General features: G+C 55.0%; 2 protein-coding genes across 6 annotated transcripts; both read right to left on the bottom strand.

Moving 5' to 3' along the window:
* Nucleotides 1-372: 372 nt before the first annotated feature.
* On the bottom strand, nt 373-14,491 carry SMIM41 (small integral membrane protein 41). The gene is made up of 2 exons (XM_082636421.1): nt 13,863-14,491; nt 373-553 (listed from the first exon to the last, which is right to left on the bottom strand). Exon 1 carries the CDS (start codon nt 14,289-14,291, stop codon nt 14,016-14,018), a length of 276 nt encoding a protein of 91 aa, XP_082492547.1. The 5' UTR covers nt 14,292-14,491; the 3' UTR covers nt 373-553; nt 13,863-14,015.
* Nucleotides 14,492-16,244: 1,753 nt separating this feature from the next.
* On the bottom strand, nt 16,245-22,717 carry ATG101 (autophagy related 101). Of its 5 annotated transcripts, none has more exons than XM_082636418.1 (4): nt 22,700-22,717; nt 22,022-22,178; nt 18,981-19,311; nt 16,245-16,952 (listed from the first exon to the last, which is right to left on the bottom strand). In XM_082636418.1, the coding sequence occupies exons 3-4, from the start codon at nt 19,230-19,232 to the stop codon at nt 16,548-16,550; spliced, it is 657 nt and encodes a 218-aa protein (XP_082492544.1). In that variant the 5' UTR covers nt 19,233-19,311; nt 22,022-22,178; nt 22,700-22,717; the 3' UTR covers nt 16,245-16,547. The 5 variants fall into 5 exon arrangements, with proteins under 5 accessions (XP_082492544.1, XP_082492545.1, XP_082492542.1 ...); XM_082636419.1 differs by lacking the exon at nt 22,700-22,717 and adding an exon at nt 22,501-22,532; XM_082636416.1 differs by lacking the exon at nt 22,700-22,717 and adding an exon at nt 22,436-22,518.
* Nucleotides 22,718-23,174: the final 457 nt, after the last annotated feature.

Below are 23,174 nucleotides of genomic sequence, written 5' to 3'. Positions count from 1 at the left end.
CAGGCCACCAAGTCTACTCTCTGGGTCAGTTCATTTTAGCCAACAAGGTTGCTGACTGGCAGTAGAGATTGGTCAAACCAAAGCAAACAAAATAGCTATTCAAGGAATGGGCTTCCTTCGTGACAATCATGCTAAAGGGAAACCAGCCAAGATCTATTGTGTCGAAGGAACCACGGAGCATGGTGAACTTTGGGTAAAATAGTTGTGGCACACTGAAATTCTTGAATCACATTTGCATCCTGTATAAAATTCTTGTACATATTTGGCCATTGCTCCATGCAGAGATTTGTTTCACATAAGTAGTAGTTCCGAAATGTGTTTTTTTAAAACTCTCTTTGGAAAAAAAAGTGAATTTAAATTTAGTAATGTGGCATTACAGTCCTTGGAAATAAAATTAATTTTATACTGTTGTTCTGACAAAGTAAAGGAAATGCACGATCCGAAGAGGCATGATTTATGCTTTTTTTCAAAAGTTCTTCTTCTCTTCCAAAGGGAAGGTTTTCAGTGTTTCCCCAAAGGATGTTGGTTGGAATGGTGGTCCCATGGGAGGCTCCTTTAAAAAAAAAAAAAAGAGGAGGAGGGGTAAAATCAATTCTTTGGTCAAATCTGCTGGGAAGTGCTTCTCTTAGAGTCATCATAATATTGGCATAGCAATGCCTCTTACAGGAACTGCAATAAAGAAACAATTTTAAATTCGCCTAACGCAATAATCCCCTAATTTATTAGACCACAGAACCCTATTTTCAAGCAACACCCATTAAAGTCCCTGGAGGCTGGAGGATCATGGAACCCACTTTAAGAAACACCGCCTTAGCCACCGGAGGAGGGGAGGTGGGGCATCAGCCTTGCTTTCTACCCAATGGTTTTGAAATATTCATCATTTCTCCCAAGTGACAAAGGACAAACTATAGTTTCTACTTTTAACTCATTTCTCCAACAATTCCTATAATATTTGGTGTCTGATAAAGACATTTTAAATGAAAAGATACATTCAAATTTGGGACCAAACAGGCAGCACGACGTTCCTATTCGCCTGCCACCTGTGCCTTTGAAGTGGCTGTTTCTGCTCCAGCCGTTTCCACAGCCTCTGGACCTCGCTCCCAGGTCCTGGAACATGCTGTTCCAAACTTCAGCCAATCACACAGCCCCGCCCTCTCCACCCAGCTTGCACACAGGAGAAAAAACTGTGCTTTTTTTTTTTTTTGCAAACCCATGAAGAGTGATATCTAAAGAACGGAGAGTATTGAAAGTATTTGGAGTTATTGGATTTCCTCACAAAACCTCATTGTTGCTAAATCCAAAAGATGAGCGTGACAATGTCCAGAAGTCTGCCGACTACCCCCCTGAAACTTTGCTGTCATTTCTCTAAAGCTTCCGTTCATGCCAGCAGCATGTCATATGATCGAACTCCAAGGTGCCTCAGCTAGGTTCTAGCACATTTCTGGGAGCTAACACATCTTTCACTCGAGAGAACTAAGGGGCTAGAATCCATTTATACTTTCTCCCTCCTCCCCAGCCTGTGATCAAAGAAGAACTTTAAATTCAAAATTTTAATTCATTCAAAAATCGATTTCCTCATAGCCTTCTGTGTGCAGTGAATGGAACAGCAAAAATCCCTATCCTATTGGAGCTGACATTTAAGCAGATGGCTCAGGCAGAGAAGTTTCCAGCTAACATGGTAGCTCTTGTCATGACAGCCAGTCCAAGAAGGAGGTAAATCTACTTTTAGCTGGGTTGTTGGGTTTTTTTGTTTTTGGGGGTTGTTGGTTTTTTTAAATATTTATTTATTTGGCTGCGCTGGGTCTTAGGTGCGGCACATGAGACCTTCGTGGGGCATGCCTGATCTTTTTTTAGTTGCAGCATGCGGAATCTTTAGTTGTGGCATGCTAACTTAGTTGCGGTATGCAGGCTCTTAATTGCGGCATGCGGGCTCTTAGTTGCGACATGTGGAATTTAGTTCCCTGACCAGGGATCGAACCCGGGCCCCCTGCATTGAGAGCGCGGGGGGCTTAGCCACTGGACCACCAGGGAAGTCTCAGCTGGCTTTTTGTTTTGCAAGGAAGGGATTCAAAGTCAAATAGGAGGGTTCACATGGGCTGTCAACTGTGGGTAAAGAGATGCTGTCATAGGGATGAGGAGTCCAGGCTGCTGTGGGGAGAGAGACGCTGGCAGAGAAATGCCCTAGGATCTTCTCCCGTCCCCGTGGAGGGAGCAGAGACCCGGGCTGCGGACACCTCCATCACGGACCCCTGAAGCCTGGGGGAGCAGATGTGCACAAGGCAAGGTGACTGCAAGAGGAACACAGAGGGGACAGTGAGGTGAAAACGTTAGGGACCCTCATGTGGTACAAGGGACCGAGTTAGTTAAGTCGAGTCGCCTGCACAGCTTGGAACCCTAACTGGATCCTTTGCTAAAATACATCTTCAGGGCTTCCCTGGTGGTGCAGTGGTTGAGAGTCCGCCTGCCGATGCAGGGGACACAGGTTTGTGCCCTGGTCCGGGAAGATCCCACATGCCGCAGAGCGGCTGGGCCCGTGAGCCATGGCCACTGAGCCTGCGCATCCGGAGCCTGTGCTCCGCAACAGGAGAGGCCATGGCAGTGAGAGGCCTGTGTACCACAAGGAAAAAAAATACATCTTCAGCCTCCAGCAAAGTTCAGTGAGATCTGGGCCAGGGGAGGGCGGCAGCCAGGGACAGGGACAATATTCCAGCAGAAGCTGTGCCACTTGCTGGCCATCTGGGGACTCTTGGAGGAGAAGAGCATCAGGCAACAGATGCTCCAGCCTGAGAGCTCCGGAGTCCGGCCCCCTAGGCATCCCTCTGTCCCCAGACACCACTCCCCTTCCCGTGGGGCATGCCCCTTCCCACACCCCTGCGCCATCATTGCTGGGTTGCTCTCTGGTTGAGCAGGGCACATTCTTTGGTGGTTTCCTGAGAAAACGTACAAGAGAGATGCATGTTCTGGGTCTCCGTGGAAGAGCTCGTCGGCCTCTCACTCATACCCCCACCCCACCCCCTGACCTTGGCTCTCACCGTGGCCCTGGTCCCTGGGCCTCCTTGGTGTTTGCTCCCTAACTGTTTGCTCAGGTGGGCTCCTTCCCCAGGCTCCCAGCTCTTGCTGTTCTGCTGCCCAGAAGGCTTTTCCCCACTTACCTTTATTGCTCCTTCTCACTCCAGTCTTTATTCAAATGTCACCTTCCCCATGACCCCAGTTAATACTTCAACCTTTCCTCCGAACTCTCTGTGCACCCTCCCTGTTTTGTTATTCTCCACAGCCCTTATTACCACTTGTTATGAATTGCAACCCCAAAAAAACAGATGTGTTGAAGTCCTAAGCCCCAGGACCTCCCATGTGACCTTATTTGCATTGCAGAGGTAATTGGTCAAATAAAAGTGAGATCACACTGGAATAGGGTGGGCCCCTAATCCAATATGATGGGTGTCTTTATTAGAAGAAAGATATTTGGAGTCAGGTGTACAGGTGTCACGTGGAGAATGCCACATGACAACGAAGACAGAAGTTGGAGTTACGCGGGTACCAGCCAAGAAACACCAAAGGGTGCCAGCAAGCCACGTGAGCTCGGAAGAGTTCTCGACGAATCACAGAGGGAGCATGGCCCTGCCGACACCTTGGTTTTGGACTCCTGGCCTCTATAACTGTGTGACTTTGTTATGGCAGCTCTAGGAAACCAATACGCCATCTGATATTCTCTGTTTTAAATTACTTGTATTATTTATCATCTGCCTCACCTCACAAGAATGCCAGCTGCACAGGGGCAGGGACTTTTATCTGTTTTGTTCACTGCTGCATCCTCAGGGTCTAGAGCAGTGCCTGGCACAGGTAAGTGGTTTATAACACTGATGGAATGAATGAATAAATGAAAGCTATCATGCCTCTGTACCACTGAAGACTGGGTGGGTGGCTGCCTCTACCTCTCCCTTCCCACCCCTGGGTACCTTCTGCGAAGCATGGATGACCCTCCATCACACCACCCTTTAATGCAACTCCAGTCACCTGCCATCCATCCTACCTGAGCTACCTGAACCCACCCTTGAACTTTGGTGCCACCTGGAACTGTCCCATGTGGGTCAGCGTCGGGGCTGGACCCAGAGTCTGGCTGTCTTGGGTGCAGATGACCCCCAGAGGATCTGTTATAATCTGAGAAGTGAGAAGAAATGGGAGTCAAGAAAGAGCCCTAGTGGTCCAGTGGTAAAGAATCCGCCTTCCAATGCAGGGGACGTGGGTTCGATCCCTGGTCGAGGAACTAAGATCCCACATGCCACCGGGCAACTAAGCCTGTGCGCCACAACTACTGAGCTCGCGCACCTCAACTAGAGAGAGAAAAACCCTCATGCCGCAACTAGAGAGAAGCCCATGCACCACAACAATAGATTCCCACATGCCTCAACGAAGATCCCATGTGCCGCAACTAAGACCCGATGCAGCCAAATAAATAAATAATAAATAAATAAATAAATCTTTTAAAAGAAAGAAAGAGCCCGGGCCTGGGGCAGGGGAGCGGCCTCCTTCACCTGCAGGGCTGAGGGCTGAGCTGGAGGAACAGAACAGGAGCAGAAAGGGAATCAGAGCTGGAGGGGGTCAGGGCTGAACGCTCAGGACAGAGGTTGTGAGGATGTCAGGCGGACAAGGGCTCTTGCTGTTGGGGTGAGGCTGAGACACGTGGGTGGGTGGGTGTGTGACCCGAGAAGGGACACGAGACGTGTAACTGAACACTCAGAGGGAGACTGCCAGGGGCGAGCCCAAGATGGGGGAATGCCTGACAGGGACCCCCGGGCCTGAACGGGGGAAAGAGGCCAGCTGGGCAACGGGAGAAGGAGGGTCAAAGGCCCAGAAGACACGGCGGAGAGTGGGCAGAGGCGATGAGAAGAGGGAGCAGAGACCCCAGAGGGCAGCAGCTTGGGGACCTCATCCTGGACTCCATCCTTGGAGCAGTGCAAACCCATGCTGGCAGGTGGGGGTGGGGGCGTCCAACAGGGAATGGCTCGACAGTCTACTCCTTTTTAAAAGACCGCTCTGGTGCCCGTGGAGAAGGGGTGGACTGAGAAGCACAAATAGACGTGGGGCTGTGGGAGAGGTGAGGCTGGTGGCCAGAGATGGAGCTTTCTAAGGGGTAGAATGGACCCCATTTGGTGATGGGTAGCTGTGCAGGGGAGGGAGGGGGTGACTCGAGGACAACTGCTGGGGAGGAGGTGGTCCCTCGCCCTGGGAGTCAGGCCAGGAGTGAGGATGCTGCGCCCGGAACAAAGGGCTTCCTCCTCGACTTCCGCTGTCCCTCTCGCTCATTAAGCTCCCGCCACACCAGCCTCCTTCCGGTCCCTCAGACGTGCCAATCTCACTCCCACAAGAGGACCTTTTGCCCCGCTGTCCCTCTGGCAGGAACACTGTGCCCCAGCCCTCAGCCTGGCTAGATCCTCGTCTGGCCAGGTCTCGACGCAGATGTTGCCTCCTCGGAGAGGCTTTCCCTGACCACCTCCACCTACAGTCGGCCTGCAGGTCTCCACCCCATTGTCCTGCTGTGTTACCATCTGCAAATGACCATTTGTTCACACGTCCGTCAAACATCCCCTCCCACCAGCACATGGGCTCTGTGGCGGGGTCCCTCTGTCTCATTTACCACGTATTCTCCAGTGGCTGCCAGCAGAGCTGCTGAGGAAACCAACGCAGAACAGACCAATGCGTTAATGCGGCGTTCGGGACCCGGGTTGGGCTGGGGCTGTAGCTTTCAGTGCCATGGCATACAGATGGCAATTTAAGCTCCAGGAGAGCAGGGGAGCACCCAGGGCAAGAGGGCAGGGTAGGAGGAAGGCCTCGGACAGTCCTGAGACGCTTGGCATGCAAGCCCTGGGCGAGGAGAGATGAGGTGCTGGCACGGGACCTTCAGAGAGAGGTGAGACTGGGACGAGGCAAAGCAAGACCTCCCCAAGGGCTTGCGGCTAGGAGCCAGGGAGCCTGGATTCAACTCAGGCAGGTGCTCCAGGGACCTGGGGCCCATTCCCTGAAATCCACATCACCTCGGGAGCTCCCCCGAAGTTGGCGTTATCCTTACCCCACTTCACTAATGAGGAAGAGGGTTTCAGTTACCCAGTGAGTGGCGGACCCAGAGTGTGGACCCACTATTGCAACGGAGCCCACGGTGTCAGCGTCTCCCCTCCCCATCACCAAGCTTCCTCCCGAGCTATCACGGAAGCCACGGGGACAGCTGTGAAGAGGAGGGAGAGGTCGGCACAGGTGGAGTGGCCAGGAGAGCAGCTGAGATAAGAACTGGAAAGCAGGTTCAAGCAACCATCCGGGGGTGGATCGTGACCGGTCAGCGCCAGTGTAGACAGGAGCCAGGCTGGAGAGGAGTGAGTGGGAGGTGAGGACGCAGGGACGGCAAGTGGGGGTAACTTTGGAGAAGTTTGACTGTAAAGATGAAGCAAGACACAGGGTAGTAACTGGAGGCGCCCTGGGTGCACATGAGGGTTATTTTAAGGTGGAAGAAACCTGAGTGTTTTGAAGTTGGAGCCAGCAGAGAAGGAGTGGTTAAAGGAGCATTAAAAAAACTAAAGTGAAGGGGGTGAGGTGCAGAGGTGGAGAGAGCATCCAGTGTGGGGGAGCATCCCAGCACCTCCTTTCTGTGAGAAGTAAGAGGTGAGGGCATCTGAGCAGAAAATGGGAGATTAAGGGTAGGGTGGGAGCAGGGGCAGAGTTGAGAGTGGGCGTGGTCCGCAGTAATTCAGCTTCGGCAGAGCTGCCCGAAGCTGCAAAGGGTCCTGTGCGGGTCTGGTGACCATTCTTGGTGCCATCAGTCCACCCAGGGGTGAGGTGTTCTTTGGGGGCACTTGGCAGGCACCCAGGGCTGAGGTCGTACCAGGAGGGCTCCATGCGAGGAGTGAGGACAGGCAATGGGCAAATGGGATTGGGGCAACGCACCACGGAGTCTAACCTGGAGGAGAAGGAAGTGGGGGTGGGGAGGCGCTGAGGGATAAGGAGGAAGTAGGGACAAATGAAAACGGTGAAATGCACAGAGTGAAAGAATAAAGGTGTGACCTAAAGCATAAAGCACAGCAGCATCTGAAGCAGGGACTTCAAAGCCGGAGTAGTCTCCAGCTCTGCCAAGGTAAACAGAGGAACTGTGGGTGTGGGAGATGTGGCTGAAGTGTCAGCCCTCCAGGCAGGATGCAGGCCTCACAGAAGTCACTGCAGCTTGGAAGGGAAGCACAGTAGCCATGGAGTAGGATGAGGTCTTCTGCGTGTGCGTTTCGTGTTGTTTTGTTTTGCCTAGGTGAGCCGTGTGTGTGTGTGTGTGTGTGTGTGTGTGTGTTAGAGCAGTCACACATACAAAGGAGTAAACTATAGAAAGGAAACCCACCCCTCTCCCTGCAACGGCTTTGCCGGCCCAGAGGGACCACGTTCCCCCTTTCTTCTGTATGGGGGCTCCACCCCCATCACGCAGGCTTAGGGCAGTGGTGCGGAGGGGTAGTTCAGGGAAGCCACGTGGTCCAGAAAGAAGCCTTCCGCCCTCCCTCCCTCCAGAACTGTGCGGGGGGGGGGGGGGGCGCATGGACACACCCCAGTTGCAAAATCCTTTGTTCTCCGACTCCCAAGATAGCTGGCTCCCCGGCTTCCCTCCCACCTCTCTGGGCGCCCCTCCTCCACGGCCCACCATGTCCTCTCACCCTGCCCTTAAGGGGTGGCCTGCTCGGCCTTTTCCCTTCTCCCCCCAACCTGGTCCCTTCCCACAGCTCCATTTTCTGCCTCTAGAGTCACCATGGCCTGGAAGTCCCTCTGCTGAGCCCCAGCCCCATCCACTTACGGTCCACCTTGGACGTCCCCAACGTGCTTCCAACCCAACACACCTGAGCTGGATTCATCACCGCCCCCTCTGCCTGCGGCGCCCCCATCTGCAACAGCCATGAGTCAGTTTATGGACACCCAGCCTCTGTTCACCCCAGGACTGAAACGGGATTAGATTTGGTGAGGCGACAGCCCGCTCCTTTAGGCCTTGTGGTTTGGGGTGTCTGAGTAGAGTATGTGACCAAGGCTTAGGACATTCCATACTGGCAGCACAGTACCTCCGGGGTAACACACAGTCACAGCTGCTCCCAGGGTTTGGCCTGAGGGACCTGGGACCTGAGGGACCCTAACCCTGCCTCTTTCATGATAGATATGAATCGGAGAGGCCATGAAGCCAACATCCCCTCTTCACATGGAGGCTGAGACTAATAACAGGCACACTTACTGTGCCAGGCTCTCTACACGTGGGGATCTCATTTCATCCTAACAAAACATGTACTAGCTCGGCCCCACTTTTCCCCACTCTGAAGAGGAGGGATTTGAGCCACGAGGGGTTAAGCACCTTGTCCAGGTCACACAGCTAGAGAATGTGGGGCCAGCTTTCAAATCCAGCCACCTGAGTCCAAGGCCTTGCTCTGACCACTAGACCACCCTGTCAGAGGCTGACAGAGGCTGCAGACCAACCAAGCCACGGGAGGCACAGAGGCCAGGCCTGCTCTCACTGTCAGACCTGAGTCAGGGCAGACCTGAGGCCAGAACTGCCGCTAGCCTTTGGAGTTATGTGCAGTATAAATTCCCCTCTGCTCAAGCCAAATATCTTTTGGGTTTCCTGTAAATTCAGACCAAAAAAGTCGTAACTGATAACACGGCCCCTCAGTGGGTGGCAGGCATCACCACCCGCTCAGTAATTCAGTCCAAGAGCTGGGGCTTCGTCCTCCCTGTTGCCTCTCCTTCATCTCTCACATCCAACTAGTGACCAAAGCCTGAATTCCAAACATCACTTGGATCCGTCCCCTTTTCTTTCCACCCCAGTCCAGGCCACCATTTTTTTTTAATAAATTTATTTATTTTATTTCTCTATTTTTGGCTGCACTGGGTCTTTGTTGCTGCGCGCAGGCTTTCTCTAGCTGTGGCGAGTGGGGGCTACTCTTCATTGCGGTGCACGGGCTTCTCATTGCAGTGGCTTCTCTTGCTGCGGAGCACGGGCTCTAGGCACGTGGGCTTCAGTAGTTGTAGCACGCAGGCTCAGTAGTTCTGGCACACGGGCTTAGTTGCTCCGCGGCATGTGGGATCTTACCGGACCAGGGCTCGAACCTGTGTCCCCTGCACTGGCAGGTGGATTCTTAACCACTGCGCCACCAGGAAAGCCCTTTTGCTGGGTTTTGATCACAGCCTCCTTGCTGTCTCTCTACCTCCAGCCTGCTCCCACCCACAGACTTACCCCCCATTCCCTAAAATCCAGATCTTACCATGTCACTTCCGGGCTTAAAACTCTCCAGGGCCCTCACTGCCCCCAGGGTAAATTGCACTTCCGTCCAGGCTACCACTCCTCTGGTCTCACGTCCCTTCACACCCAGCTCTACTTACCTGCTTCTAGGGTACCACCAGTCCGACACCCCACTGCACCTCTGCCCCGAGTGTTCTTCCTCCCTTTCCTCGCTCCGTGAATGCCCATTCAGTACCCCTTCCTCTATAAGCCGAGCCAGTCACTCTCTGCTCTTGGCTCTGTCAACACTGGGCACTTTTTATTGTCGGTGTCAGCTTCAGTCTTTTTTTTTTTTTTTTTTTTTTTTACAAACTTAATTTTTTTTTAATTTATTTTATTTATTTTTGGCTGTGTTGGGTCTTCGTTTCTGTGAGAGGGCTTTCTCTAGTTGCAGTGAGCGGGGGCCACTCTTCATGGCGGTGCGCGGGCCTCTCACTATTGCGGCCTCTCTCGTTGCAGAGCACAGGCTCCAGACGCACAGGCTCAGTAGTTGTGGTTCACGGGCCCAGTTGCTCCGCGGCATGTGGGATCCTCCCAGACCAGGGCTCAAACACGTGTCCCCTGCACTGGTAGGTAGATTCCAAACCACTGCGCCACCAGGGAAGCCCCTAGCTTCAGTCTTGTAAGCATCACTCCTTACTGGACTGTGAGCTCCTTGAGGGCAGGGCCGCTGCCTCATTCATCTCATCCCCAGCCCCAGAGCCAGCCTGGCACAGAGCAGTCACTCAATAAACACTCACGGAAAAGATGAATAAACGAAGTGTTCCCAGGAACAGGGTGGGTGGTGGGTGGTTCTATACCTTTTCTCTGGGGGTGGCCAGGTTCGGAGGAAAAAATAACAATGTCACATGATGATCACAGCCTTTTATCTACACACAAGCACACTATATATTTGATCCTCATGCCATTGTTGCTTCCATTTTACGGATGAAGATACTGAGGTTCATGAAGGTTTACAGTGTAGAATTCAGTCCACACGCTCACAAAATCCACTTTTTTTGAGGCACAAGCTCTGGCCAGACTACGATCAGACGTCAGTAGGTCAGCTGAATGAAGACATGTTCCTGCCCACACTGGCCACAGGGGGGCAATCGATTGTTGGCGTGAGAGTCACTGCCCCACTCCTACCCACCCTTGGAAAGCTTTGGATCTGGGTGTGGAAAGGGAATAGCCAGCACTGAGGAAAAGACCAGGGGAGAGGGGCCATGGCTGGGGTTGCTATTTCAGGATCTGCCAGAAACAGTCCAAACTGGAGCGGGGCCCGGGGGTTACCGCTAATGCCAAGAGTCAGGGGCTGGAAACATAGGCCGTATACCCCAAAGCTGCATTACCAGCATATTTAATAACAAGCCACAGGAAGAGATGGGGCAGGGATGGGGCATTGCTGGGGCACCCAAGACCTCCAAATGGGGGACAGTGACCCACAGCCCTCAGCAGGGACAAGTCACTGGCCTGTCAGACCACGGCCACCCTGCATCAGAGATGGGACAGGGCCCAGCAGGCAGGGGGCTGGTCAGCGTCTGCGGGCACTGAGCATCCTGGGGGTGTGGCCTCTTCAGTGCCCAGGACACACAGCAGTTGCCCGGGGGCCCATTCATCCCTGGAGCGCTGACCTCCCAGACCCACACCATGAGCACTTCAGGAGGTTGGATGGAGCAGATCAGAGGCAGCAGGTGAGTGCAAGGATCCCAAGTTGAGGTCTCACGACAATCCAGGTTTCTCCCAGGCTGTCATCTGCACCGCACATGGATCAAAGGTAGCAGGAGTTCCCCGTGCAGCCGGTGCGCTGGAATGGGAGCTCTCTGGGAGACAGACCACACAAGGCTCGGGAATCTGTAACAGACAGCCACCCTCTGTCTTTGCTGGGAAGGGAGCCAAGGAATGACAGACCTTTCCAGCTCAAAGTGAGACTCAGGGGCTGGAGGAAGGTTAAGGCAAGATGTCCACCCATCTGTGGCCCCGGCCTTTCCATCAAGGACAACATAGGCTAATGGAGCTTGCTGGTGACCAGATGCCTGGCCTCACTCCACGGCACTCAGACCTACAGCCATCCCCCACCTCTCCCTCCCAGCCGGAGCCTGAGAAATGCCAGGACAGCAGCACCCATGTCCCAGTTTTCTAAATTATTTTCCTCCCCACTCAGTCTGACAGTCTTGACCAGGGTTAGAGTTCCACAGCAAACATCTCAGTATCTTTCTCCAGGAACACTGAGGTCTCCAGCACAGGCCACGGGCCAGCTACCCAAGCACTGAGCTGAAGGGATAGCAAAGGCAGGAAGTTGGATGAAGAAAGCCTTTGTGTACCCCATCTTCTCTCACCCCAGCGGGACACCCCCAGCCCTGCCTGGGTGTGAGCAGACACCATGATGCTGGGGGCACAGTCCGTCCCTCCATCAGATCTCTCTACACCTCTAACACCACCCAGACTCGAACCCAAAGGCCAACCCAAGTCATCACCTTGACCCCCGATCCCTCTGCTCTGTCCACTTGGATTTTTTTTCCATAGGTGTATATATTCCAGCTGGCCCTCTGAGCTCACCCGCACCCTCAGGTTCAGGCCAGGAAAGCTTAGCCCAGCTGGTTGGGGAGTTGCTGAGGCACCTGGAAGGCCATTCCCAGCAGCAAGAAGGTATCTAGCAAGACTGCTGGGAAGTGAGGATGGGAAGGAGGACACGGAGCGGGAGGGGGGTAGTTGAGGTTCCAGTCCCGGAAACCATATGATAAATGTGGTGTGAAGGTTCATTCTTTTGGGAAGAGAGGCCATATTTTGCATCAGCATCTCAAAGAGTGGTGAGAAATCAGGGAAAGAGAGGACAGAGCAAAGAGGGCAACCCAAGGGGTCCTTCTCACTCAGGGATGCCACCCCACCCCCTGAGCTCGGAATCAAGCAGGAGCCCCAGGGTCCAGTTCCGGCTCTGTCATTCACTTGAGCATGTCACTTTCTTCTCTCTGAGCTTCCCCATTTGTTAAATGAAGGGCTCACAGCAGAACTGGAGACTCTGGTCCCAGATGGGGAAGGAGAAAAGAGCATAGTGTGGAGATGGGAGAAAGGATGGAAATGCAGCGAATTCAGCAGAACTTATGGCCAAGGGGGTGGGTGAACCTGGACACAATAAAGAGAGGGCGTTCCAGCCCCTCCCCCAGGACACAGCAAAGGGAGGTGGTGAATGTCCCCGGGCTGGCCCGCCTCCCTAAGGCCAGGAGCAGTCACAAGCGCGCGCGCGCGCGCGCACGCCCCTGGCCAGCCCTCTCTCCAAGGGGGTGGGATCAGTATGCCTGAAGTGAGAAGTCCACAGCTCAGCAAGGCCAGTGTGGCACAGCTGTCCGGGATTAGCACCAAATCCTGGGCTGCTCGGCGCAGGGATCACACATCGTCGTCAGCTTCACAGCTGCACCCTGCCTACTCTGGCCCCTCACCCCTCATCGGCCCCTCCTCGCCAGCACTCACTCCCTTCTCAGAGGGAAGCTGGGACCCTGCCTCTGCCCTGGCAGGCAGGGGAGGGGCTTTAGAGTGGGAGGGGCAAGAGAGGTCAGAGGCACCCCTGGTGAACAGCCCCACCCACAGAAACCTGGGAATCCCTTGGTACAACACTGAACAGAAGAGACAGACACAGAAGGCTTCCCTCGCCAACCCCTATGGCTCTGCCCAAGGCAGCCTTGGCCTAGAATTACCTTGTCTTTAGGCCACCCAGGCCCTTCCCTCCAGATGGTTCCTGTCCTTGGAGAGGCAGAGGCAGGAGGGCCAGATGGAGCCCCTACAGCTGGGAACCCTCAGTCCCAGCTTCCTGGAGCAGCGTGCTCCTGAGGCCCCCCAGCTGTTACGAATCTTGTCACCTACCCCCTCACACACACCCCAAAGCCCCTTGTTCTGGGCCACACACGTCCCCCCACCTGAGCAGGGGCTGGGGGGAGGAGGCCCAGCACACCTCCCCATCCCCCAGGGTCATCCAGGCTCCTGGCTCTGCCCTAAAACTCGATCCACACTCGCATCCCTGCCCCAAGAGGGAGCCCACAGTGAGGAATCATACCCAAACCTCTCTCCGGGGAAAAGCCTTCCTGAAGGAGAGGACGGGAGGAAGAGGAAGCAGAAGCCGGGGGCCTGGGTTGGCTGAGTTCCTGTGGCCATGGCTCTCCCCAGCCTCCCAGTGGGATGGGCAGTGCTGGGGTGATACCAAGTTGGGCCTTAGCACTAGGTGGGGCTGGCGCAAAGCGGGGTGGCGTGGGTGCAGGGAAGAAGGGCTCCCCAGCACACTGTGGCCCCTCCAGACTCCCTCCTCTTTGATCCGCCCTGCTTCTCCCTCTCCCGCAGTTACACAGTGACCTAGAAAAAGGCCGTGGGTCGGGGCGCCGCTGGGCCAGAGAGACGACCGGGAGAGGGAGGGAAGGGAAGCCTCTCCGCTCAGATCCCGGCACCCCTGGGATAGCCGCCGGCCCACCCCGTGGGCTTCCAGAGCTGGAACGGGGGTCGCTGAAAAGCTGGGTCTGTGGCGGAGCGCAGAGAGCCCGGTCAATACGACGGTTTCCAGCCCCTGCGCCCCCAGTCCCAAGGCGCTGCGGCTCTCATCTGGGCGGGCTCTCACCTGTGTGTGCGCGTGTCGCGCGCGCGCGCGCGCCAGCATCGCCGGAGGGCTTCCCGCTGCAGCCCTCTGGCTCTGGGGGCCGCTCCCTCGAAGTCGGGCGTGGAGTTCGCGGGCCGCCGGGAGGCCGCGACCCCCGAGCGCAGCCGGGCGCGCCTAGGAGTCATCCTCGCCTCCGCTGGCGCCGCCGGGCTCTCCCTCCCGGGACGCGCGCAGCTCTCGGGCCAGCAGCGCCGTCAGACCCTGGGCGCGGAACAGTAGGCCGGCGCCCAGGAACAGGAGCCCGCAGAGCACGAGCAGCGACAGCACGCCCAGCACCGCCGCCTGCACAGCGCGCGGCCCCTCGGGGGGCTCCGGCAGCACCCCCGACTGGTTGCAACAGGAGCTCAGCCAGGCGGCCCGGGATGTGACGTCCGCCTGCGAGCCGTTCATGCTTCACGCCGGCTGCCCAGATGTGCTGGGGACCGCCAGATGTGCGGGAGCCCCGGGGCCGGCGGGTGGGCGGCGGCCGCGTCAGGGAGGGGCCCAAGGGGCGGATCCCAGGCGCCGTGCGACCCCACCCCCTGCGTCGGAGCGTTCAGGCCCTTTCTGGACAAAGGGCTCCTCCAGTGTAGCTATGGCCCAGAATCCCAGGGCCGGTGTTACTTCTCGGCCCAAAGGCCCGAACAACTACGCACGCACCCAACCGGCCAAACCCAGGAGTCCTGTCCCCAGGGCTCCCCCTCCCCCTTAGCAAAGGTCAGGAGATAGCCCGCCCTCAGAATCCCGAAAAGATCTTCCAGACCACATCCCAGGTGCTGGCTAGGGTGCTGCCCCCGCTGAGCGGGACACAGGACAAACAAGAGCCATCCCCACTCCTGGGCTTTCTGTCCCTGGGCCAAAAAGGTCAATACTGCTAGGTGGCCCAGGTGGCCACTGGGACAGGAGGCAAATAAGCAGCCTCTAGACCCTTAGTGATCATAGTCTTCATCGTGCATCATCCCCTTGGGAGCCTCCTGGGGCTGGACAAGCAGGCCAGTGCCTCCTTGGTCCCAGGGGAGGGAGATGGAGGGCCCCCATTCCTTTGCTCAGGCCCCAGAGATCAAGGAGAGTTACAGACCAAGGGGAAGGCATAGATCTGAGTCACCAGGGCTCCTGTCCTGACCTTGAGTAAATCAGTCCCCTACCTCCAGGAAATCACACCACCAAAAGGGATGGAGATGTTACTGAACTGCCCACTAAGGGGAGCTTGCTGCCAACTGGGTGTCCCACAGCCAAGCCAGGGTGGGAGACTGGAGCAGAGCCTGGCTGCAAAAAAGTAGAAAGTCTGGGGAAGCTGGGATGGAGGAAAGACCCTCCCACCCAGGTCTCCTGAGAACTGCAGCAACCCTGAGGTCGGTTTAAAACAAAGTCACTGTCGGCAAACACCTGACTTAGCCAACTCCCCAGAAGGGATGAGCTGATGGCTTCCAGGAGGAAAAGAAGGTCCCCCAGACGGCAGCAGGCCAGGTAGGGTCACACCTCATCAAGGACTTGCTGAGAACTGGTCTTCCCCATCTCCAAACCCCTGAGACACTCCCGAGTTCTCCAACTCCCCAGAGCCCTAGAGGTCAAGGGTAGGACATCAGAAAACCCCTCATGAAATAACGCATGGCCAAGAGTGGCCTGGAATGAGAAAAACGTGCAAACACTTCCTGGCCATCCTGGCACCTAACTGCTCCAGGACCATGGACAAGACCCCCAGCCCCTTTCTCCTTTAGCACAGCTGCTTATGCACTGCTCATTTAGTTTGGTTAGAACTGGCACCTATGTAACAAAAAGCATTGTAAAATATGGAAGACTAAATCAATGGAAAGCACACAATGGAGTTCACTGGTTTTGAGCATGCTTGCCTAGAAATGAGTGAGTTACCAATGTCCTAACAACTGGCGAGGGCCAGCCCAAACTGGAAGAAGTGTTACCGGACACCAGTCTCAAGGTGGCCAATCTCTCTCTCCAGAGAGAGAAACACCAAATCAAATGAGCTTTCTGGTGCAAGTGGGGGCCTGTGTGTGCTCCATGAAGACAGAGGAGATATTCTTTGGGGTCATCTGAAGGAAGACCAGATAATATAAAAGGCAGGGATGTCATAGCTTCCTTAGGAAGGGAGAAGAAATAGCACAGTCATATCCAAAAGCAGTAGATCCTGATCTGTGTCCTCATTCATGGGACTGACCATGGTCACACCTGCTTATGTGAACGTCCAACAAAGTACAAAATCAATCAGCTTTAATCTATCTTTAATCCCATCCGCCCACTCCCCTCATCTTGGAATAATGCCCTCAACACACACGTGTGTCCTAGCAGGTCTGCTAAAAAAGTGTTAATGTTTCAGGGCAGAACACCAGCCAAGGGAGACGGCTCAACCCAAACTCACATTCTCAACTTTATTCACCATCCTAGTGACGGCTCCTCTGTACAGCGAAGGAAAGGGGACCCCCACCAGGGGTGCAGAGAGACAGTGTAGGCCGGACTTGACCATCAGTGAAGGTGACAAGGATGACCAGAGACTGGCAACCACACAACAGGAAGCCAGGGGTGGCCCTTCCAAGTCTCCTCAAGGACCTGGAGCGGGTTCCAGAGCCCCAAGGGCTAACAGGGCCTAACAGTACGATCCCCAGAAGCCAAGGTCTGCAAGCCATCAAGGAGCGCCCAAGGCCCCAGCGACGCCTAGAGGGCCAGGGTGTCTTTGATGAGCCTGCGCATGGTGGTGGTGACAGAGGAGCCCAGGGCATCGGTGATCTGGAAGGAGATCTTGTAGAGATAGGGCTGCACGTCCCGCAAGCCTGTGTCAAACACGTTGTCCACCTCCGACTGCGTGGGCATCTTGGGAAGGTACTCGTGCCGGTTCATCACCTCCACAATGTTGATGATCTTCTCGCAGAGTTTCTCACCCACCTTCTCCCGGCAGATCTGCCGCTCCTGCTCCGTGGCCAGGGCCACCACGTGCACCTTGACCGTCCACACTTCCCAGGGGATGCACTCGTCTGAGAAAGGCCAGCGAGACTTCTTCTTCTGATAGAACTCCAAGGACATCTGCCCCAGCCCATCGCCCCCGGAGTTTCGCAGGGCATCCTGGGGAAGGAGGAGCAAGAGTGAGCAGGCCAAAGCCTCCGAGGGGTTCTCGCTCTGTGAGGGCCTGCTTCCTACGCCCCAGGGAATTAACTGCTCTCCTAGCTTCTTCAGTCCTTCCGGGAGGGCAGGGAATGAGACCCAGAGAGTAAAGGATTCGTGTGAAGTGCCACAGCAAACTGCCGGCCTAAAGCTGAATGGTTCAAGCAAACAAAAGCTGTGTGCTCACCCAACTCCTCCAGCTTTGCTCAGAAGTGATGTCTTTAAGCACATATTCTGGGCCAGGCTCTTTACACACACAATCCTGCTCGCTCCTCTCAACAACTCTGGGCGGCAGGTATATAACCTCCATTTTACTGAGGCAGAATGAGGCTCAGAGTCGCTGGCAAGTTACCTTGCCAAAGTCCCAGGCCAGTGGATGACGGCGCCGGGGTTTGAATCCAGCTTGTCTGATTTCAAAATCTTTGCCTTTCAACTTTACCAGAAGGACCTTCCTTCTCCTTCCACAACCCCGCCCCTTTGGCCCCCATCCTTCAGAACGTTCTCCAAAATCACCTTCTCTCCAACGTCTCCTTCTCCCCAGGCCAATTAAGCACAATCCTACTTCATTCACTCGATGACAACCTAAATTCACAGCCTCTAAAGAAAAGCCCAGTGATCCTTAAATAGAGAGACGGAAGCCAAGGAACCAAAGGGGGACAGGAGGGGAAGGACAGACCAGACCTGGAGCGAAGTCAATGGGGCCACCTGGTCCGATAAATCTGCCTGCCCCCCGTGGGGTGTGGCGACCCCACACTCCGCTCCTAATGTAGCCGAGACCCTAAAGCACCTTTCCATCTGAGTCAGGGCCAATCCAGAAGGTAAGGATGCCTCCCTCAAGTCCTTCACTGCCCATCAGGAATAAGTCTCTCCTTCACGAACAAACCAAGCTCGTGTGCCCTCGGCTGACAGTAATCACAGCTGCCACTTCTATAATGCTTCCTGCGTGCAGGCTGTCAAGCACTTGACATATTTGACTCATTTAATCTTCATGGTGCATATACCCCATGAGGTGGGTAAAATTTTCATCCTAATTTTACACACAGTGAAACTGAGGCTGGGCGGAGTGGAATCACTTGCCCAAGGTCACACACACTTGTTGGGCGGTGGAGCCTGGCTCCAGAGTCTATGCTCTTAACAGTCCACTGTGCTCCACGTGCCGCTCATAGGCATCTGAGGACAGAGGGCTGAGTACCGCCGCCTCCCTTCGAAGGGGGACCGGGCAACCCTTATGAACTTGCCCTTTTTGGCCTTGGAGGGATGAGGGTGGGGAGCCCACTGTGGCCTGGGAGAGGGTCCACCCCCTGCAAGGATCACACCTCTGTGGAATGGAAGTCAGACAGACAACCCTCCTCCTCTGACCTCAGGGAACACCTTAAGAGAAATTCCCTTGGTTACTTTAAAATTTAAAAATATGCACTCATTGAAATAGTGAAACACTGCAACACTGAATGAAGACAAAATAAAAATCACGCCTCCATTCCCACCCCGAGGTGACCAACATTAGCAGACTAGCGTGTCCCGTCCACCTTTCCCCTCGCCCCTACAGGCACACACAGACACGTGCCACGCTGCCCAAGAGACACTCCACTTGGATGCCCACTGCCTGAGCCCAGCAACCCTCCCTCTCAGGGAGTTTCATGTAAGAGAGGCCCAAATGTGGAAGCAGAGCAGAGGGGTATCAGTAGAGAGAACTGCAGGGTCAGAGAGAAGGTCAAGAGCACGGGGGCAATGATCACCCCAGGGGCCCTGACCGCCAGTGCTACGAGGGCTTCCTGCTCTGCTTCCTTGTATTTTTACGAGGTCCCTTCACCTCCCCGCCCCCCCCACCAAGCCCTCCTCACCCACAGAAGCCCTGAAAGTGCCTGTTCCTTAGAACCTGAAAGAACCCGACAAGTACACCCAGGAAGGGCAAGCTGTTCCAGCAGCAAGCCGGGGCGGGGCGGGGCCGACACTCAGGGGCCACCTGCCGCCCACGGCGCCCCACCTTACCCTGAACTCCCCGACAACCTTGCGCAGGGCGCGGTCCAGCTCCTCAGAGGAGACACGCACGTAGGTGAAGTCGATGAAGTCGCAGTCAACGTCTTGGGTGCCCACAGTGCCAATGGAGTAGGTGCCCTCCTTCTTGTAGTGGAACTTGCCGGTGCTGCGGTGCAGGAGCACCGTGTGCAGCACAGCCAGCATGGCCTCCTCCACCTGCCGCCCCTCCACCGACACCTCCAGCACCTCTGAGCGACAGTTCATCTTGTAGCCGGTGGCCCACGCGGGGGTCGGGGACGAGAGTAGAGACGGGGAAGCTTCGCCCCACCACCTGGGGACTGCCCTGCAAAAGGAGCCAGATCAGATGTGGACACCTTCTGCATGATCTGCGTGTCACCTTTCACTTCCTTCCAGACCCAGCCCAGCCCCTGCCGCCGCGGCCCATCTCCACACTGCGCAGCACATGCTGGCAGAGGATCACAGGCTCTCGGGATCGGAGACGGGGAGAGCCTCAAAGTCACCAGTCCAAACGCCCAGCCCAGGCCTGGATTCCACGACGGTATGCAGTGCAGTTTACAGCAAGTGCCCACTGTGCAACGCCTGTCAGCCCCTGCCCTTGAGAAGCTGCCAGGATGGAGGAGAGACAGGCAGGTAAACATTACCAGAGTGGTGAGTCTACACAGTGGGAATAAGAAGAAAAGGAAGATTGGAATCAGATTTCCTGGGATCTTCTTGAATGACCAGATTAAGGCATCTGGACTCTGTCCCGAGGGCAGTGAAGAGTCAATGCATCACCGTCCAACACTGAATCTGTGTGTCAGAAAGTTAACTCTGGTTGACAAGCAAAGAATGGCTCGTCACTATTTTGGGGTCACAGACTACTCTGAGAAGTCAGTGAAAGCTAAGAAGACTGGACTTGAAAACCTGACTGATACATACACACCAAATCTCACGTTTCCATCCACAGACTGAGGTAAAAACTTGCCAATTTAAGGCAGAAAGGGCTGGGCAAGGAGTCCAGTTAGAGGCCACTACAGTAGTGACAGTTACAGAGACAGTGCAATGGGATATGGGAGAGTGAAGTACAGAGTGTGGGGTTTTCACGTCCAAAGGGCCTGGGTCTGAATCCCAGCTCTCCTATATCTTGCTCTGTGACCTTAAGCAAATCATTCAACCTCTGAGTCTATTTTCTTATCTGTAAATTTGGATCGTTATGAGGATTAAACAAAATAACACATGTAAGACACAGTAGAATAGTGGTTAAGAGCAGTGACTCTAAAGCCAGACGGCCTGGGTTGGAACCCCAGCTCTGCCAACTGCTCACTGTGTGATCTTGGGCAAGCTGCCTCACCCTTATGTGCCTCAGTTTCCCCAATCCATAAAAAGGGCATATTCACAATAGCTACCTTGAAAGGGTCGTCTCAAGGACGGGATGAGTAAGTATCTGTAAAGCCCTTAAAGCAGTTCCTGACAAGTAGTATTAGCTGCTATAATTATTTCATTGTCATTGATGAGAGATAACGCAAGGCAACAGGACAGGACTGGTAGAGGGAGTGGGAGGGAAAGAAGAGACTTGAGGGCTTCCCTGGTGGCACAGTGGTTAAGAATCCGCCTGCCAATGCAGGGTACACGGGTTCAAGCCCTGGTCCGGGAAGATCCCACATGCCGCGGAGCAATGAAGCCCATGCACCACAACTACTGAGCCTGTGCTCTAGAGCCCGCAATACACAACTACCGAGCCCGTGCGTCACAACTACTGAAGCCCACGCGCCTAGAGCCTGTGATCCGCAACAAGAGAAGCCACCGCAATGAGAAGCCCATGCACCGCAACCAAGTGTAGCCCCTGCTCGCCACAACTAGAGAAAGCTCGCACGCAGCAAAGAAGACCCAACATAGCCAAAAATAAAATAATAAATTTTAAAAATTAAAAAAAAAAACAGACTTGAGAACCAGAACTTCATCAGTAACTGAATATCAGCCCAGCAGGAGAGGAATCAGTCAAATTTCTTAGCTGAGAGGGTTCAGCCTACACACCTCCCCTAACAGAGAATTCACTACCTCTCCCAGCAGGCCATTCCGTCTTTTCAAAGCTCTACTCAGTGATTCCCTCTATGGAAGGAATCTGTCTCTTAGTGCTTCAAGCCACTAAACTTAGTTTTGATATCAAGAGCCACACACAGAATAAGTCTCACCCTTTTTCCACAAAGGAGCCTTTCAGATATTTAAAGGCAACTCTTCCATCACCCCCTTACCGCCCCCCCCACCCCGTCTACAGGTTAAAGGTCTCCAGTCCCCATAAACATGCCAACTTGACATCACATCTTATCTCCTCAAGTCTGGCAGCTCTCTTCAAAGTGTATTGGTTTGTCTCTTTGTCCCTGAAGACAGGGCAGCAGTCCATGGACTGCTCAGAGATCAAGCTGGCTCTGCCGCTCGCTTGGCAATCAGCCCAGGACTACCTGTATTATCAGTTATCTTTCCACAGGTGTTAATCTTGACTGATCTCTCCAACTAGGCAGACGATTCCTTGAGGGCAGGGACTGCATCCTAGTCATCACTGGAATCTCAGTATACCTGATTCCTAGTACAAAGTGACTGCTCAATTCATCCTGATGCAGGAATTGTTCCTGGGTTGGTTCTCTAGTCTAACTCCATCCAGCAATTTCCCATCTAAAGATTCCCAGCTCTGGTCCAGCTCCCCTTTCTTCCACAAACCCCCTCTTGTATCCCCCGCAAACCTTCAAACAGGCCATCCACCTCTTCACTTTTGCCCCAAACCCAGGCTCTTCCGTCATTCTCAGCGCTACTCCACTCCTTCAGGAAGTCAATACTAACCAACCTCAGCCTCCTTCCCAACGCGGCCACCTTTGGTCTGTGATGAGCTTGTCTGCTCCCTCACCCCCGACCCCGGTGAGCAGGGGACTTCTCCAAGGCAGGACCTGGGAAGTCTCGTCCCTTCGGTGCCCCCAAGGCCCAGATCTGCAGAGCACAGGTGCAGAGGCTGACTGATGCCTTCTGAGTCAGGTCGGAGCCCAGGGTACCCCCATCCTCACCTTATGCAGAGAGGATGGAGCGCGGGTCCCTCAGGCTGGATCTTGCCCTTCCTCCTCCTCAGGCGCAGGTAAGCCCTCCGCAGGTGCGATCTCCGCAGGTACGATCTCCGCAGGTACGCCGCAAACTCCGCGCGCCCGATGAGCCGCAAGAAATGGGCTGAACGCAAAAACACACAGTTATTCGGCTCCGCATCAAGAAACCCCGGCCGGACGCAGGAAGGACTTCCCGTCCGAGTCGCGTTTCTCCAGCCACCAGTCCCGGCGAACCTCCACGGTCCAGGGCTACGCGGGAGGAGCGGACTCCTCCAGGTCTCGGGAGCGGCGCCCCGCGCCCAGCCTGGCCGGTCCCGGGAGTTCGAGGCGCGCCCGCGCTCGCACAGGAAAAGGGGGCACACGGCTAGAACGATCCCCCACCTCCCCGAAACCCCGTCCTGGACCTTCGGGCCACGCAACCGCCCTCCCCGCGGGCGCCAGATCACCTCGGCAGGAGGCGGTGCCGGCGCCGGAAGCCCTGACCCTCCTCTGCGAGCCTGGCCTGTCCCACCTGCTCCATCGGCCTCCGGCGGGGGCGCGAGCAGGGCTGGCCGAGCCCTGACACTAGTGCAGCTATCCAGATAGTTCTACCTCCACTCCAGAGGACAAACAGAGTCATACGCTGCTCTATAATTTGAAAGCTACCTTTTTCTGGATTATCTATCGTCTTTTAAGATTTGATGGTAAGAAGTATCTCCCTCATTTGGACGAGTCCATTCACTCCCACCACCGAGGATGTTGTTGTGTTTCGGCTGGAACAACTCACTTCCGCCATAGAGATTAGAAGGAAGGAGGGGCCTGATGGGCGCTGTGCTGCCTCCCTTGGCCGAGAGTAGTCATCGGCGGCGAGCCATCCCTGGAACGGAGCCCCAAGTCTGGGCTCAGAGGCCTGGAAGGGGCATCGATCCCCCAAGATGAGGGACATGCCATTTGGAGAGGTGCCCTGGAGATGAGCTCAAGCCAGTGTTATGAGTGAATGGCAAAACTTTTGCTTGTTCAATGTGCATGATAGACAAGATCCCCGGCCCCACAAAGATGCTGGACAAAGGGGCCTAACCTTACTCCGTTATCTTCACACAGGAGCACTTCTTGGTGCTCTGCCATGACGGATCTGGTGACA

The sequence above is a fragment of the Mesoplodon mirus genome (genome assembly GCF_964341445.2).
Source record: "Mesoplodon mirus genome assembly, chromosome: 11".
Taxonomy (NCBI): domain Eukaryota; kingdom Metazoa; phylum Chordata; class Mammalia; order Artiodactyla; family Ziphiidae; genus Mesoplodon; species Mesoplodon mirus.
Note: the sequence above shows the minus strand (reverse complement) of the source record. Positions and strands in the feature narration are given on the sequence as shown.

Excerpts from the sequence above, each read along its gene's own strand:
- ATG101 (XM_082636418.1), bottom strand. The coding sequence starts at position 19,232 with ATGAACTGTCGCTCAGAGGTGCTGGAGGTGTCGGTGGAGGGGCGGCAG. Across the intron at positions 16,953-18,980 it reads AGGTTGTCGGGGAGTTCAGG|GATGCCCTGCGAAACTCCGG; the intron begins GTAAGGTGGGGC and ends CTCCTTCCCCAG.
- SMIM41 (XM_082636421.1), bottom strand. The coding sequence starts at position 14,291 with ATGAACGGCTCGCAGGCGGACGTCACATCCCGGGCCGCCTGGCTGAGC.